This window comes from Meriones unguiculatus, chromosome 7 (assembly GCF_030254825.1).
Source record: "Meriones unguiculatus strain TT.TT164.6M chromosome 7, Bangor_MerUng_6.1, whole genome shotgun sequence".
NCBI lineage: Eukaryota > Metazoa > Chordata > Mammalia > Rodentia > Muridae > Meriones > Meriones unguiculatus.
In genome coordinates, this window is record NC_083355.1 from 90,661,901 (window position 1) to 90,678,799 (window position 16,899).

The 16,899-nt window shown below is 36.7% G+C and overlaps 1 protein-coding gene across 3 annotated transcripts in view; it reads left to right on the top strand.

Moving 5' to 3' along the window:
- Rbm25 (RNA binding motif protein 25) overlaps window positions 1–16,441 on the top strand; it is a 43,776-nt gene extending 27,335 nt beyond the window's left edge. For all 3 annotated transcript variants that reach the window (XM_021653671.2, XM_021653658.2, XM_021653681.2), the window contains 10 exons: window positions 17–297; window positions 2,903–3,125; window positions 3,236–3,325; window positions 6,369–6,442; window positions 7,194–7,344; window positions 8,957–9,281; window positions 9,658–9,932; window positions 11,325–11,423; window positions 12,806–12,853; window positions 14,828–16,441. In XM_021653671.2, coding sequence (XP_021509346.1) covers window positions 17–297; window positions 2,903–3,125; window positions 3,236–3,325; window positions 6,369–6,442; window positions 7,194–7,344; window positions 8,957–9,281; window positions 9,658–9,932; window positions 11,325–11,423; window positions 12,806–12,853; window positions 14,828–14,920 — 1,659 coding nt within the window. In that variant the 3' untranslated portion in view covers window positions 14,921–16,441. The remainder of the gene's footprint in view (window positions 1–16; window positions 298–2,902; window positions 3,126–3,235; window positions 3,326–6,368; window positions 6,443–7,193; window positions 7,345–8,956; window positions 9,282–9,657; window positions 9,933–11,324; window positions 11,424–12,805; window positions 12,854–14,827) is intronic.
- Window positions 16,442–16,899: the final 458 nt, after the last annotated feature.

The following is a 16,899-nucleotide window of genomic DNA, read 5'->3' on the forward strand; positions in this document are numbered from 1 at the left end:
TTTTATTGGTTTCTAGAAACTGGAAGAAGAGAAAGGCAAAAAAGAAAAAGAAAGACAGGAAATTGAGAAAGAACGGAGAGAAAGAGAGAGGGAACGTGAAAGGGAACGAGAAAGGCGAGAACGGGAACGAGAAAGGGAAAGAGAACGTGAACGAGAAAAAGAAAAAGAACGGGAGCGGGAACGAGAACGGGATAGGGATCGTGACCGCACAAAAGAGAGAGACCGAGATCGAGAGAGAGATCGCGACCGGGATCGAGAAAGGAGCTCAGATCGAAATAAGGATCGGAGTCGATCAAGGTAATACTTTATACATTTGTTTCTGATAGCTTAATTGAAGTACAAACTGCCTCTTTGGAACCATTTGCACTGAAGTGATAAGTTTTCAATAGCCTGGCTATCTTGTATACACAATAACATCATTGGTGAAAATAACAATTTTTATTTTTGTTTTATGTTTTTGAGACAGGGTCTTTCTGTGTAGCCTTGGCTGTCCGAGAACTCACTTTGTAGATGAGGCTGTCCTCAAACTCAGAGAGCTGCCTCCCTCTGCCTCTACCTCTGCCTCTGAGTGCAGGGATTAAAGGCGTACTCCACCACTATCACTAAGACCAAACATTCTAATCTGGCATGGTGGGCGTGTCCATAATTCCACCAGTACATGAAGGTGAGGCAAAAGGATGAATTCACAACTAGTCTTGGTTACATGGTAAGTTCCGGCCTAACCTGATAGACAATGAGCTCAAGTTAAAAACAAAATAAAAGGGTTGGAAAAATATTTTAGCAGTTAAAAGTGCTTGCTGAGTGGGGTGTGAAGGCACATGCCCGTAATCCCAGCACTCAGGGAGACAGAGACAGGTGGATCTCTGTGAGTTGAAGGCCATCCTGGACTACAAATCAAGTTCTGGGAGAGCCAGGGCTGTTAAACAGCCCTTGTCTTGAAAAAAATGAAAAAATAAAAATAAAAAAAAGATCACGTGGTGCTCTTGCAGAAAAGGTAGGTTTAGTATCCAGGACCAATATGGTGGCTCATAACTAGTTGTAGTGATCTAATACATGAAGCATGTATATACACAGGCAAAACCACATCAGATGAAAATAATGTGCTGGGTATGGTGATGCACCCTTTAATCCCAGCACTCTGGAGATACAGGCAGACAGGAGTTTGAGTCCTCGTCTCTAGCAAGTTGTAGGCCAGTAAAGGCTAGATATGAATGAAACCCTGTCTTAAAAAAACATGTACAAGTAAAAATGTCCATCAAGGAGGCATGTTGTCTCATATATACATGTGGATTTGTTTTTCACTGCACCAACATTGTGCTGTATTTTGCAGTGTAGTTTTTTCTTTTTCTCGTTTTTTAGATTTGTTTTAATTGTCTCTGTGTTTGTCAGTATGCATGCAAATACTATTGACAGGTGGATCCCCCAGAGCTGAAATCATTGGCTAGCATGAGCTTGTCTGATGTGTAGGTACCAGGAACCAAAGTCTGGTCCTCTGAAAGAGTAGCAAGTATTTTTGACTATGAACAATTTCTTTAGTCCTTACAGTGTAGTTTTATTCTAAATTAAATATTCAGTTTGTTTATCTGTTTTTTTGGGGAGAGGAATGTCTTGGTTTTAGGTAGGTGGACCTTAAACTCCTCATTCTCTTATCTCAGCCATGTGAGTGGCTGGGATTATAGGTGTGAGCCCCCTATAATTTCTTTGTTTTTAATTTTCTGACTTACAAGGTTTATCTAGTGTACGGTTCCTAGAGGTTGGGAAGTTTAAGAATGTGTTAATATCAGATCAAGGCAAGAACAAATCTGGTAATGTAAGAAATTTTGAGTGCTGTTGATGCACATAGCATGCCAAAATTTCCGCCCCCCCTACATTTGCCAGGAAAGATATTCCTTGATTGCTAGTGAGGTAGAGTGTTTTAAAACAACAACAAAAATTTTAGGGGCAATCTCATGTTGACCAGTATTCCTTATCTGTCTGTCTGTCTGTCTGTCTCACTCTCTGTCCCTCTGTGCATGTATGCATGCATGATTGCATGTGTGTGTAGATAAAGATGTCTTGGTTCTAGATTGCCTTTTAGGTTTTACTTATTTTTATGTACATTGATGTTTAGCCTGCATGTATGTCTGCAAAGGTGCCAGATGCTCTGGAATTCAATTTACAGACAGTTGTGAGTTGCCCTGTGGTTGCTGGGAATTGAACCTGGGTCCTTTGGAAGAGCAGCCAAAGCTCTGACACTGAGCCATCTCTCCAGCCCCCTACATTGCCTTTTTAACATTTTTATTTTTCATATTTCATTTGGGAATGAGCTTTTTTTTTTTAAATAAAGGCAGGGTCTTTATGTATGTAGAGTATGTAGCTCTGGTGGCCAGAAAATCCTATGTAAAAGACCAGGATAACCTTAAACTCACAGATGTCAGCTTTCTACTACTTCCCATACATTGGGATTAAAAGTGTATACTACCATGCCAGGTGATACTCTTTTCTACAAATTTAAGTATGTGATTAACCAGAGTTAGTAATTTTTCAGTCTTTTATGTAATTTACATTGGGTTTTATGTTTATTTTATGGCACGAATAATTATTAGCACTGACTGCAAAATGTCATTTAGAACTTGTAGTTAGAGTTAAATTTTGTGGCTTTTTGTTTAATTCAGACATTGGGATTAAAATGCAAAGCCTTATAGAAAAAAATATTTTACTTGAAGTATACCTTTGATTCCCTAGTCTATGTCCCTTTGGGTATACAGAAATTACAATTCTTCAAAAATGAAAATTAAATTCTGACATGTTTATATATGTTTGTATTACTGGTTTATAATATATGTTAGTTTCCCCTGGTCCCTAAAGAAAAAAAATAAAATAATATAACATACATGTTATATTTAATATTCTGTTTCCGTAGAGAAAAAAGCAGAGATCGTGAAAGGGAACGGGAGAGAGAAAGAGAGAGAGAGCGAGAACGGGAACGAGAAAGAGAACGAGAGCGAGAGAGAGAAAGAGAAAGAGAACGGGAGCGTGAAAGAGAAAAAGACAAGAAAAGAGACAGAGAAGAAGATGAGGAAGATGCGTATGAACGAAGAAAACTTGAAAGAAAGCTACGAGAGAAAGAGGCTGCTTATCAAGAGGTAAACTGAGGAAATAAATGCTCTTTTTCATAAAGCATGATATACTTATATAGGCTGGTTATATGGAATCCTGAGAAGTTTTAAAGTTTTGAATTATTTTTTTTTCTTAGCGCCTTAAGAATTGGGAAATCAGAGAACGAAAGAAAACGAGGGAATATGAGAAAGAGGCGGAAAGAGAAGAAGAAAGAAGAAGAGAAATGGTAAGATTTTAAGTTTAAATTTGTCAAGTAAAAAAACCATTCAATTTTATTGTTAAGCAGAAAACTTTATGAATGAAATATGTCAGCTTCTCAGCTAATAACTTTTTTTGTTTTTTGAGATAGTCTGTAGCTTTGGCTGGCCTGGAATCCATATACTAGGCTAGTCTCAAACTCATAGTGATGCCCTGGGTTTCTTATTTGAAATAACTTTGAGATAGACAGATCTGCCTACCTTTTCAAAAATTTGCTGCCCATTAATGATTATTTGCATGGAATGGTATCAGTCTACCCTAGTGGATTATAGAAACAGAATTAATGTGATGTCATTTGGTTAAGATTCTAAAAACTTGTTGAACTGGGAGAGTGTCCTGTAGCTACAACCTGAAAGTTAAGAGTTTAATCCCCAGCAGTCACTCAGTTAAGAGATAAAACTGATGCCCAAAAGTTGTACCCTGACCTCCACATGTTGTGACATCCATAGGCATATACACAAAAGATAAGTAGTTTTAGGTGCTTTGGTGTTTTGCCTTCATATACATATGTATGAGGGTGCATACACCTTCACTGGAACTGGAGTTAGAGACAATTGTGTACTGCCATGTAGGTGCTGGGACTTGAACCTGCGTCCTCTGCAAGAACTTTCAGGGCTCTTAACCTCTCAGCTATCTCTCCAGTGCTTCTTGGCAGTGTTTAAGCAGAAGTATATTTAGCGCTTACCAAGTAGTTTTGTTATGCTACCATATTCTCTTTACATTGTCATAAAATTAGACTTGTGTTTCATGTTTTCTGTTAAGTTTGGACCATTTGGCATACTTGCTGAGTATAATGTTAAAAGTTGCTTCAATAGTACCTTCTATGTATTGTTTAGAGCCAGCTGTGTAGCTCATGTGTAGCTCATGCTTTTAATCTCAGCACTCCAGGTGAAGCAGGCAGAATCTCTGTGTTCTAGGCCAGTCTGGTCTACATAGTGAGTTACAAGACAACTAGATCTACATAGTGAGCCCCGGTCTCAAAAAAAAAAAAAACAACAAACAGGCAAGTGGTAACAACTTTAATCCCAGTACTCAGGTAGATCTCTGAGTTTGAGACCAGCCTGGTCTACAAAGCAAGTCCAGGACAGCAAGGCTACACAGAGAATCCCTGTCTGTCTGTCCCTCTGTCTGTCTCTGTTTCTCTCAAAATAAATAAAAAGGTAGCCAAACAAAGATATGTTGTCTTTGTCAGAATATGAAATTTATTTTATCCGTTTGTAGATTACTCATTCAAAAACTTCTTCAAGGTAAGAACAAAGTGAGTCATAGGGAATTTTTTTAAGTAACTAACCCAAGGGTACATATAGCGAATAGATATGTATTCTCTGAATCATAGTTGCTCCTTGTCAATGGAATTGTTGAAAATTATTTGAATAAATTAAGTTAAAGTAGGATGAAAGCATTTACTTTTGGACTTTCATTTCTTTCATGATAAAATTGGAAGAAAATAATATTGAAGGGTAGAATTAGATTTCAAACAGACAATATTTTGTTTCCTGTGAGCAAATCTGAAACCTTTCTACAGAGTGTTTTTATTTTTCTAAGACAGGGTTTCTTTGTGTTGTACTGGCTTTCTGGAACTTACTCTGTAGGCCAGACTGGCCTTGAACTCAGAGATTCACCTGCCTCTGCTTCTGAAGTGTTGGGATTAAAGGCATGTTTCATCACTCCTGGCTGAATACTGTCATTCTTGTTTTCATTACAAATATTTTTTTAGTGAATGCTGTTACACAAGCATTTTCTCATGTTTAAATAACAGATAGGTTCAGTACAAGTGAAACTTTCCCAGAGTTGTAAATTGTATTTGTTTTGTGTGTACATAGTGTGACCTGTGTACCTATACTATGAGCATTGAAGATATATAAGAATAAGAATACTGTCAGAATACTGTCAATTCTTTCTTGGTTTTTCAAGACAGTGTTTCTCTGTGTAGTCTTGGCTGTTTTGGACTTGTTTTGTAGACCAGGCTGGCCTTGTACTCGCTTGCCTCACCTCCCTGAGTGCTGGCATTACAGGCAAGTGCCACCACACCTGGCCGAATACTGTTACTCTTGTCAAGGTACCTTTCCTTTCATTTATTTGAGTACTTTTATCCCAGCGTAAGTGTCTTGAGATGAGTCATACATAAATAACTGATTATAATTTTAAAACAAATGAACAATGTAAGCAGATAAGGCAATTACTATAAAGAAAGTGTGTGAATGTTTGATGTTAAAAGTTAACCATTCACACTATTTCAAAAGTACTACATAATAATGCTCATTGTGCCTCAAGGAGTAGTTACTAAGGAATAGATAGATGGTTGCTTGGATGGTTGCTTTGTTACAAGACTTTCTATTGAGGCAGCTGAAAGGTGTTAAAAGATTGTAAGTCGGAAACTACTATCTGCTTTCCATATAGATGTAAGTCTATTTAATGGTGTTTAGATATAAGCCATAAAAATTAGATGTAGTTTTTAAATAAAGCAGTTGAACCTGAAATTCCAAAAATAAGCATTTGTGTATCATCAAGGTTTATTAACATCAACTTAAAGTAGGTAAGAGTCCTGGATAGAGAAGATCATTTTTCCCAAATGGTAGCTTTACCTTTGTAATGATACAAACATTGCTTAAATCTACTTGCTTAAATTTACTTAAATTGGGTAGTAGAATCTACCCAATGTAATTTAAAATGTTTTTGTCTACCATATACATAAGGTAACATTGTTTTGCTTCCTAATATGTTCAGGTTTTATTGAAAGAATATTTTGGGAGTTATATTGAGAAGATACTTGTTTAACAAATTGTACATGTGGATGTTCTTCATGTCTCAGATACATCCTTTAGCTTACTTGTTAAAAGTTTAATATATATATAAGTTGAATATGTGCAGTAAATGAGAAGAATAAATTTAAGTGGTATGAATAAGAATTTAAGTGGTATGAATAGGGAGAAAATGTTTTCCTGAGAAAGGGGAAGGATGACCCTGACTCTTACCTGAGTTTTATATGCTCTGTCCTTCTTTCTGCAAAGGCTAAAGAGGCTAAACGACTAAAAGAGTTCCTAGAAGATTATGATGACGATAGAGATGACCCAAAGTACTATAGGTAAGCAAGCACGGACTGATAGGCCCTTTGTGAATACGTGGATATCAGATGTGCTCAGCTATTAAAACCAATAATCCCATGTGTCTTTAGAGGGGAGCCTATGATGGAGGTTGATTTTTATAGCAAGTTATATCTACCACTTTTTAACTATTTAGGTTGTTCAGGAATTTGTCTTCAGTGTTTTTGCATCTGACCCTCACCTACCATCTCCATATTGATATGTAACTGTGAAGTTGTGAATTGAACCACTTGATGTGGATGTTACATTTTACTGTATAGTCCAGGCTGGCCTTGAATTTACAACTTTCTGCCTTGGGCTTTTGATTGCTGGTATTAAAATCATGCCCATTACCCCCAATCACTTTAGTGGGTCAGTGAACCTCACACATCTTAAGCATTCACTCTGTATTGTCTGAGTTACAACTTCATCCCCCCAAGTCTATTAGCAATTTCTATATTGTCTTCACACCTTAACATCTGGAAAAAATACAAATTAAGTGTTGAAGATTCACTGTGGAATAATCACAAAACAGCTGTCTTCCCCTTGGAAGTTATCTTTTAGCTTTTAGACATGATTATAGAATTTATCAGAATTAAATGACAGCACATCAGTGTAGACAGCAAACTGTCCTGAGTATTCACCTGAGTCTTTGCATTTATGTGGTTTCTAGTACTGAAAAAGGCATTGTTGGGGACATTCTGGGTACTGAGCATTGATCTGGCTATTAAATGAGTCCTATTAACTTTGCAGGGGTAGTGCTCTTCAGAAACGGTTGCGTGATAGGGAAAAAGAAATGGAAGCTGATGAACGAGATAGAAAGAGAGAGAAGGAAGAACTTGAGGAAATCAGGCAACGCTTACTGGCAGAAGGGCATCCAGATCCAGATGCAGAGCTCCAGAGGGTGAGTTAGCATACCATCTGAAATCGTTTGTTTTAAATTACTCTATCATTTAAGAGCCAGCTATGGTTTATTTTAGTTTGTAGATAAGGAAATACACAATATGGTCTTTGGGACTTGATAGCACTATTATTTGGAAGCTTGTTAGTACTTCTGTTCTTTTAGTACAGAGATCATCAAGCTTAGTTGAATCCACAACTTTGTATATGTATGTTTGGGGGATATTTCAGGGTTGGTGCACACGTGAAAGCCAGAAGTCAATCTCAGATATCCATATATTCCACAGAAGCAATCCACTTTCTTTTATTTAAGACAGCGTCTCATTGTTTTACTAGCCAGCGAGGGATTTGCCTGTCTTCACATTGTCAGTTTTGTCACTGAAAGTACAAGTGTAGGGTTGGGTGTAGTAGCTACTAGCGATCAAGCTCAATTCAACCAGTTGAGCTATTTCCCAGCACCTTGAATTTATAACTCTTTTGTTAAATGTCTTACATATCAATTAAGTCTTCCATAACTAACTGGTAACTGTCTTTTAATAAAAATTGGATAGAAAGCTATTCTGGGGCTTGTAAAAACTGTAGTTTGAAATATTTTATTTCTAAAATGTTTTCATGTCATAACAAGTTATTTTAAAAAATTTGTTTATTTTGACTTTATGTGTATGAGTTTGCTCATCTGAAATTGGGGTCACAGACAGTTGTTAGAACCACCTATGGGTTCTGGGAACTGAACTTGGGTTCTCTTTAAGAACAGCAAATGCAGGGCTGGAGAGAGGGCTCAGTGGTTAAGAGCACTGACTGCTCTTCTAGAGGTCTTGAGTTCAATTCCCAGAAACCACGTGGTGGCTCCCAACCATCTGTAGTAGAATCTGATTTCCCCTCTGGTGTGCATGAAGACCAAGTGTTCATATTCATAAATAAAATAAATAAATCTTAAACAAAAACGAAAAACCAGGGGGCTGGAGAGATGGCTTAGAGGTTAAAGAGTATTGGCTGTTCTTCCAAAGGTCCTGAGTTCAATTCCCAGCAACTACATGGTGGCTCATAACCATCTGTAATGTGATTTGGTGCCTTTTTCTGGCCTCTGGGCACACGTGGAGGCAGAATACTGTATAAATAAGTTAGAAAAAAAAAAAAAAAAAAGAACAGCAAATGCTTTTTATCACTGAGCTGTCTCTTCAACCCAATAGCCTGTTGTTTTTAAACAGAATAAACTGTTATTAGATTGTACCATGCTCTTATTTTTTTGCATTTAAGAACTGTCATTTCAAAAACACTTTTAGGTCTATCAGGTAATAATATAAACTTATCATATTTTTACATTTTATATACCTCAATAAAAATAAGCAATATCTTCTTTCCATGTTCCTTCCATCTTGTTTTATTGACGTTTAATGGTTGTTGGAGTTGTCAGTTGTAGCCATGTGGGTTCTGGGAATGGAACCCAAGTCCTCTGGAAGAGCAACCAGTGCTTCTAACCTGAGCCACCTCTCCCATTCCCAGTATTAAGTTCTTAAGTAAATCTTTTTATCAAGTGTTTGACATATGTAAAGCAGAGGGAAGAGTTACAGTAGTAGTATTTTCTAAAGTAAATCAGGAGTGCTTTTTCTTTGCAGATGGAACAAGAGGCTGAGAGACGTAGACAGCCTCAAATAAAGCAAGAGCCAGAATCGGAGGAGGAGGAGGAAGAAAAGCAAGAAAAAGAAGAAAAACGAGAGGAACCTGTGGAAGAGGAAGAAGAACCAGAGCAAAAGCCTTGTCTCAAACCCACTTTGAGACCCATCAGCTCTGCTCCATCTGTGTCCTCTGCCAGTGGCAATGCAACACCCAACACTCCTGGGGATGAGTCTCCTTGTGGTATTATTATTCCTCATGAAAACTCGCCAGATCAACAGCAGCCTGAGGAGCATAGGCCAAAAATAGGATTAAGTCTTAAACTGGGTATGTTCACCTTGCCTTCCATTTTTTGTCCTTTCCTCCCATATCCCAGTAACTTTCAATATAAGGACAGAAACAATCTATATACATACATAGTTCCTTGGTAGGTAGATAGTAAAGTATTCAACAATGCCTTTCTAGCTCACGATTGTTTTCATAGTTCTACTAGTGCTCCTATATCTCCAGCTGCCTCGAGTTCTGAGAAGAAGTGAAAAGTTAAATTTTCTAGCACTTGTGAGTAGAGAGTTATTTTTTTATAGTTGGGATCTTTTTCGGAGATTTGTGGAAGTATATTTGCACTTTTTGAGGGATGGTGGGCTGTCAGATTGAGCATCTGAAAATGATGGTTTTTATACTAAGATAGTGTTTTTAACTATAGGTGCTTCCAATAGTCCTGGTCAACCTAATTCTGTGAAGAGAAAGAAACTACCTGTAGATAGTGTCTTTAACAAATTTGAGGATGAAGACAGTGATGATGTGCCCCGAAAAAGGAAGCTGGTTCCCTTGGATTATGGTGAAGATGATAAAAATGCCACCAAAGGCACTGTAAACACTGAAGAAAAGCGCAAGCACATTAAGAGTCTCATTGAGAAAATTCCCACAGCCAAACCTGAGCTCTTTGCTTATCCTTTGGATTGGTCTATTGTGGATTCTGTGAGTAAAACATTGCATGTCACAATGTTTGGGCTGGTTTTCAGTATGACATATGGTCTTACTTGATTTTAGTAATAATGAATAAATTGGAATAATTTCTTTGGCATGCTGAATCTTGTCACTAGTAGATGCTGTGGTAGAGGGTTTTTTTTTTTTGTTGTTGTTGTTGTTGTTTTTCCCCCAGATAGGTTTTTTTTCTGTGTAGCCTTGGTATTCTAGACTCGCTTTGTAGACCAGGCTGGCCTCGAACTCAAAGAGATCCGCCTGTGTTTGCCTCCCTAGTACTGGGATTACAGGTGTGCACCACTGTGCCTGCCTGGCAGAGGTTTTTGTATCACTGAGATAATTTCTCCCACCTAACTCCCTTCATAAAATCACTTCATTGGGTTGGAAAGATGGCTTAATGGTTAAGAGCTCTGTCTGCTCTTCAGGGCTTGAGTTTAATTCTCAGCAACCACATGGTGGCTCACAACCATCTTATACCCTCTACTGCCCTCTTCTGGCATGCAGGGTACATGCAGATAGAGCATTCAAAATAAATACATCTTTTTAAAAAATCATTTTATTCTAATAAACTCACCAAGAAATATATCACACAGCTAGATTAAGAGAACCACTCAAACGTTTGCCCAGTCTTAAAATCTAAATTTAATAATTTCTAAACAGAAGAATTCTGATGCCGTGGAGCTTTCCTCAGGGTTTTATACTTTCACTGTCAATACATTTTTATGTACTTACGCATCACACACAGAATAATAAAAACAAAAATGCCATGTAATTGAAATAAAAAATAAACAATTAGCTTTATATCTCCTTTCACAATATATTCTTTTTCCCTGCAATCCATCCTTTTTTTTCCTAGTATTATGTGTTTTAAGCCTTCTCTTCAAATGTTCTCACATGTTGCTTACACACACAATAAGTGGACTTTTTTATTATTATTATTTTGGGTGACCATAGTTAATGTTTCATTACGATGTTCATCCATTTTTCTGAAGATTTCATCATTTTATTCTTTATATAGTTTTTATATGTGTATGAGATTTTCATTAACCTTTTGTCTGTTGATGCATATCTTGGTTGGTTGACTTCTCTTGACAGTAAATAGAACAGTAAAAGCAGGGAAGTTCATATGTTTTCTATGTTTCTATAAAGTATTCTGGGTATATTCCAGGCATAGAATACTCGGTCATATGGTATTTATGTTTGTTAATTAGTTTATTTTTGAGTTAGTGTCTCAAAATGTAACTCAACTGGCCTAGAACTCACAAAGATCTGCTTGACTCTCTCTTCTGAGTCAGTGTCCTTATTAATCTTAAAGATTGTGAATTTTGTGTGACTGTTTGAAAAAGTTTTAATTCATTAGTTTTTTAACCAGGCTTTGTGTTGCAGATACTAATGGAACGCAGAATCCGGCCATGGATCAATAAGAAGATCATAGAATACATAGGCGAAGAAGAAGCTACATTAGTTGATTTTGTTTGTTCTAAGGTTGGTCTTTTTTCTTTCTCCATTCTCCATTTTCTTTGTTTAGACACTTCCTAAAATAAAAGATCCTGCAGAGTACATGATGATTCAGCTTTAATTAAGTGACCTGATATCTAAAGGAAACCTATCTCACATCAGACTTACATTGCTTTAATTTAGAGTCAGGGAGGATAGAAATACATTTTTTCTCTTTTTCTACTGTCTTGGGTTTGAACTTAGCAGAGGTAGAAGCTCCTCAATTTCTTTGGTAGTTAGCCGTCTTTAGAATAGTCCTGTCATTAACAGTGTTCAGTATATACTGACTGATTAGAGTTCTTCAGACACGTGCTTGTGTATACAGCACTCTGGCTGCATGTATGTATACATGTCATAAGAAGGCACTCATTATAGATGGTTTTGAACCATCTTATGGTTGCTGGGAATTGAACTTAGGACCTTTGGAAGAGAAGACATCTCTTAACTGCTGAGCCATCTCTTCAGTCCTTATGGAACTTTTTCATCTTTTAATCTTGTAACAATCTTAGGGTATGGTATACAAGTCACTAATATTATCCTTACTATATTTATATGTGAATCAATTGAAGCTTATAAAAAGGTGTGTATTAGTCATTATTGTACAATATGTAACAACACTTTAAATCCCATAGGATGTTTTTGTTTTGGAGACAGTTTCATGTAGCCCAGGCTGACCTTAATCTTGCCTGTATTTCCTGAGTGCTGGGACTAATGGCATGCACCAGTGCTTCAAACCATCATGGTTATTAGAGTGGGCACACCACATTCCTCTATAAATGTCATTCTGCTTTGAAGAGCAGAAGGTCCTGTAATGGTATAAATGTGCCAGTTTTCCATTCTGAAGAGCAAACATGTCTTCTCCATTTATAATTATTATAGCATCAAGACCTTCGGGGCCAGGCAGAGTGTATATCTTTAATCCCAGCTCTCAGAAGGCTGAGGCAGGTAGATTTCAGTGAGTTCAAGGCCACCATGATCTATAGAGTGAGTTTAAGGACAGCTAGTGCTACACAGTGAAACTGTGTTTCAAAAAACAAAACTAACAAAGTCTCAATGTAATCAAGTGTGGCAGATTTCTATAATCCTAGCATTTGGGAGTCTGAGGCAAGGACCAAACAAGTTTGAGGGCACCCTAGGTTGCATAGCATGAGGGACAAAAAAAAAAAAAAAGCTACTTAAGGCTGGGCAGTGAGGCCACAAAACTTCCAGCATCAAGAAGGCAGACAGCTCTTTCTATTTTCCAAGCCTGCCAAAGCTACCCAGTAAAACCCTGTCTCGCAGTAGAGCAAACTCCCTTAGGCACAAGAAATTTCCCCATAATTTAGAGGTTTTGTTTCTTTATAACATAAAAGTTATTTGTTTCTTTTTAGGTTATGGCACATAGTTCACCTCAGAGCATTTTAGATGATGTCGCCATGGTAAGTTAGAAGAACATTGTTATTTTACTGTATGAAAACAAACTATACATTTAATGCATTTTCTTTTGTTTTATTTGCCTGAATTAAAATTTGAATATGATGATAAAGACATTAACAGAAAGTAAAACAAAACAAAAATTAATGTGTTAGTCCAAATGATGTCAAGTGTATATCCTAGCAGCTCATTGATTGAGACATGGGTTAGAGAAAATACTAGAGCTAGGTCTCAGCACCAGGGCATATATGTTTTCACCATAAACAAAGATAGAGGTAATTTAAAAAATTACTTTTCACAAATACCTTTCATTAGTGGTGGGGCATTTGCTGAAAAACCTCTTATTGTTAAGTATGATGCTTTGCAATCAATATAACCGGGCACACACTCTGTAGATCAGGCCTACACATAGATAAACTGTAAAAATTAACATCTTTGTACATATAAATACTTTTCTCAAAGTGTTTATTGCTCAAGCATGAATTCTATCCCAAAACTTACTCAAAATGCAGAGTGTGGTGCTATGTTCATCCAGTCCTAGCATTAGGGATGTGGAGACAGGCAGATTATTGGAGCATGTTGTCTATCCTTTCCTAATTAGGTGGTCCCAGGTCCTAGTAAGAACTTTACTAGACACTGTCTTTAAGGAAGTAAGGTTTTCCATTAATCTTAAGAGCTAGCATCTCTGGGGGCCAGAGAACTTATGTTTATAGGCTAAAGGAAGGAGTGGTGGTGGGAACATGATATAGCTAAATCCTAGGTAGGTAGGAAAATGTGACAGTAAGAAACATTAAGTTATTCAGTCTCCTTGTATTTGTGGTGACTGTTTAAAGTTTTTGTCTATCTATCTTATGTGTGTGAGTGCTCTGACTGCTTGTATGCCTGCATGACAGAAGAGGAGGGCATTAGATGAGTGGTTGTAAGCCACCACGTGGACCTCTTAAGCGCCATTGCTCTTAAACGCTGAGCCATCTCCCTGCCCTAGAGAATGACTGTACATAGATACATAGTTGTATGTTTAAGTTCTTCATAAATTGTTTGTTTTTCCGAGACAGGATTTCTGTATGTAATTCAGGCTGTCCTGGAACTAGCTGGCCTTGCTGGCCTGGAACTCGCAGAGATCTGTCTGCCTCTGCTTCCCAAGTGCTGGGAATAAAAATGCCACCACTGCTCTGTGCTCCATAAATCATTTAAGAAAATTTTTTAGTTAAATTTTTATTTTTTTATTAATTACACTTTGTATGCCAGCTGTAGCCCCCTCCTTCTTCCCCTCCCAATACCCCCTTCGCCCCTTATCTTCTTCTATGCCCCTCTGTAAGTCATTTTTTATGGCATGCTTTTGCTTTATTTATGAAGTAGTTTGTTCAGGCATGTAAATATAAAGTTTATAGAACTAACATCAAAATAAAAAAGATTGTATCCAGAAAGAATGGAGTCAGGAGTGGTTGTACATGCCTGTAATCCCAAACACTTCGAAAAGGTGCAAGGAGGAGTTAAGAATTATTCTGAGTTTCATTTAATTTCAAGGTTAGACTGGGCTGTGTATCTTAAAATCAAACCAGTAAAAAACAAAAGTATAATAAAAGTAGTATTTAGTTAGTCATGGATTTTGGCTGAGTCATTATTCTTTTGGCAACTTAAATGTTGTGTTTAAAATATTTTTTATACTGGACAATTGTTCTTTTAAGTCATTATGTTGGAGCTGGAGAGACAGTTCAGTGGTTAAAGGCACTGACTTCTTCCGGAGGAACTGGGTTCAATTCTTAGCACCCACCTAGCAGCTCACAACTGTCTGTAACTCCAAGATCTGACACCCACAGACATACATGTAGGCATACCACCGATGACATAAACTAAAAATAAAATTATTTTTTAAAAGTGATGTTGATTGTATTTGGTAGGTGAGAATTTTTGTGTATGGTCTTGTTTTGACATATAAATAATTATTTTTACATATGTTACTGTCTTTTGTCTCCTAGGTACTAGATGAAGAAGCAGAAGTTTTTATAGTCAAAATGTGGAGATTATTGATATATGAAACAGAAGCCAAGAAAATTGGTCTTGTGAAGTAAAACTTTTTACATTCAGAGTTACATTTCAGATTTCTTCTTTCACACCCTTCAAAGGACTTTGAATTTTCTGTGTCTTCAAAGACATTTGTGAGATCTGTAATTTTTTTTAATGTAGAAAATGTGAATTCTTTTGTCCTCTAATTTGTTGATGCCCTGTGTACTCACTTGGTTGTAAAGCCATCTGTATCCTTGGTTCTCTTTATACTCACCAGGCACAGGTTACTGGTATGTTTTTATAAGCTGCAGCTACTGTACACAGCCTATCTGATAGACTCTTGTTCTGCTGATTTGTTCCTGTAAATATTAAAATGACTCCCCGTTTCTTTTGCAGAATTCCACCTAATATTAAAACTATATTGTATAGGCGTCAACATGAGTAATTTGAACACGAGTCATACCCGTTACCATCTCATCCCACTCCCCTGATCTGAAATGGCAAGCCCTTGGAAAGGCGTGGAGTTTAAGATTAGAGTGCAAAACTAGCAGACAGTCCATTCCTAATGTATCTGTCTCTTAATGTGTTTATGTGAATGTATGTATAAAAGTCTTTTTAATTTTCTTTGATGGGCTCCCTTAAACATTTCGTAATTTACCAATAGACTCATAAAGGAAAGTGATAATTGTGCCAACCCAAATAACTAGTATAATTACGGTGTGAGTTTTCCAGAGCTTGGTATTCTGCAGTGAGCAACAGTCTGGTGATCAGATTTGTGTTTCTCTGTTAATAGGATAGTAGATACATCATAGTCTTATCCCTCTCCTAATTTGATGGCTCAGAATTGAAGCAGATTCTAAAATTCTGGAGCATTTTACAGTACATTTTCAGTTTCCTTGTCTTCATTTAATTTTGGTGTATTCCTTTAAATAAAATCAGTTTAGAAATGTAAGGGGGGGAAGAGCCCACCTTCTTTAAGAAATGACCAAGGAGTACCTCAGTAGGAGAGCTTATGCTTAGCCTGAAAGAGGGCATGGGTTCTGTCCCTAGCACCAAGAAACAAGTAAATAAGGTAAGTTTACAAAAGAGATTTTGACAAAACACAATAGTACTTCACCATGGTAGTTAAATGTTTACATCTTTCTTCCAAAGACACATCATTCTTGGCAGGTTTCTGCCTACATTTTTTTATTACTGGTCATCAAACTTTAAATATATTGATGACGTGTTTAGAGAAATCCTTGGCTTTTATTAATAATTCAGAAGATCACAAGGGGCAAAATTTATTAGAAATGTACCAAGTTCTGAACAGTTCTTACCAACAAATTAGGTGCAGCTGTTGCCATGTTTGTTTATTAAAAAGGAAAGACTGGCTTCTTAGGACAATGTGACTGAGCTTGAGTTACTAGGTTTTTCTTTCTTTCTTTCTTTTTTTAAACATCTTGAGAGGACATCCAAAACACTGTTTTTAATGTTGAACCTTGACATGGCTTCATTATGTAAATATTTCAGTTATTAAAAATGTATATATTTGATCTTGGAGATGCTTTCTTTGAGTCTTGTAAATAAATGGCATTATGTTATAATTGTGTAGTGCATATACTAGAAAACAACCTGAAAATAGGAGTTGATGTTTTCAGTGAGTTTTTATGGTATCAGATGATCACAGATACTATTTACCTTATTTTGGATAAGACTATATATAGATATCTCTACATACTGTTGACTATATTTTAAAATTTGATTTCTCAAGGGAAAGTTGGAGAAAGATGGCCTTTCCAATTATAAATTTTTCAACTTTTTCTTCAGATTAACTCTACCACCAGCTCAAGACCTTGTTTTGCAGTTCATTTTACTTCTCGTGTCTTCTAAACACATTGAACATTTTTGCTTTGTCCTCAATGCTAGGTTTTTATTTAGGTTTTATTCAAGTAAAGTATTTACCTTGCCAGTCTCTAGATAGCTGTAGAAACTAAAGATTTTTGTTAGCTGAAACTTTTAGGAGTGTATACCTTATACTGCATAGCATCTTTCTTTCCAGTCA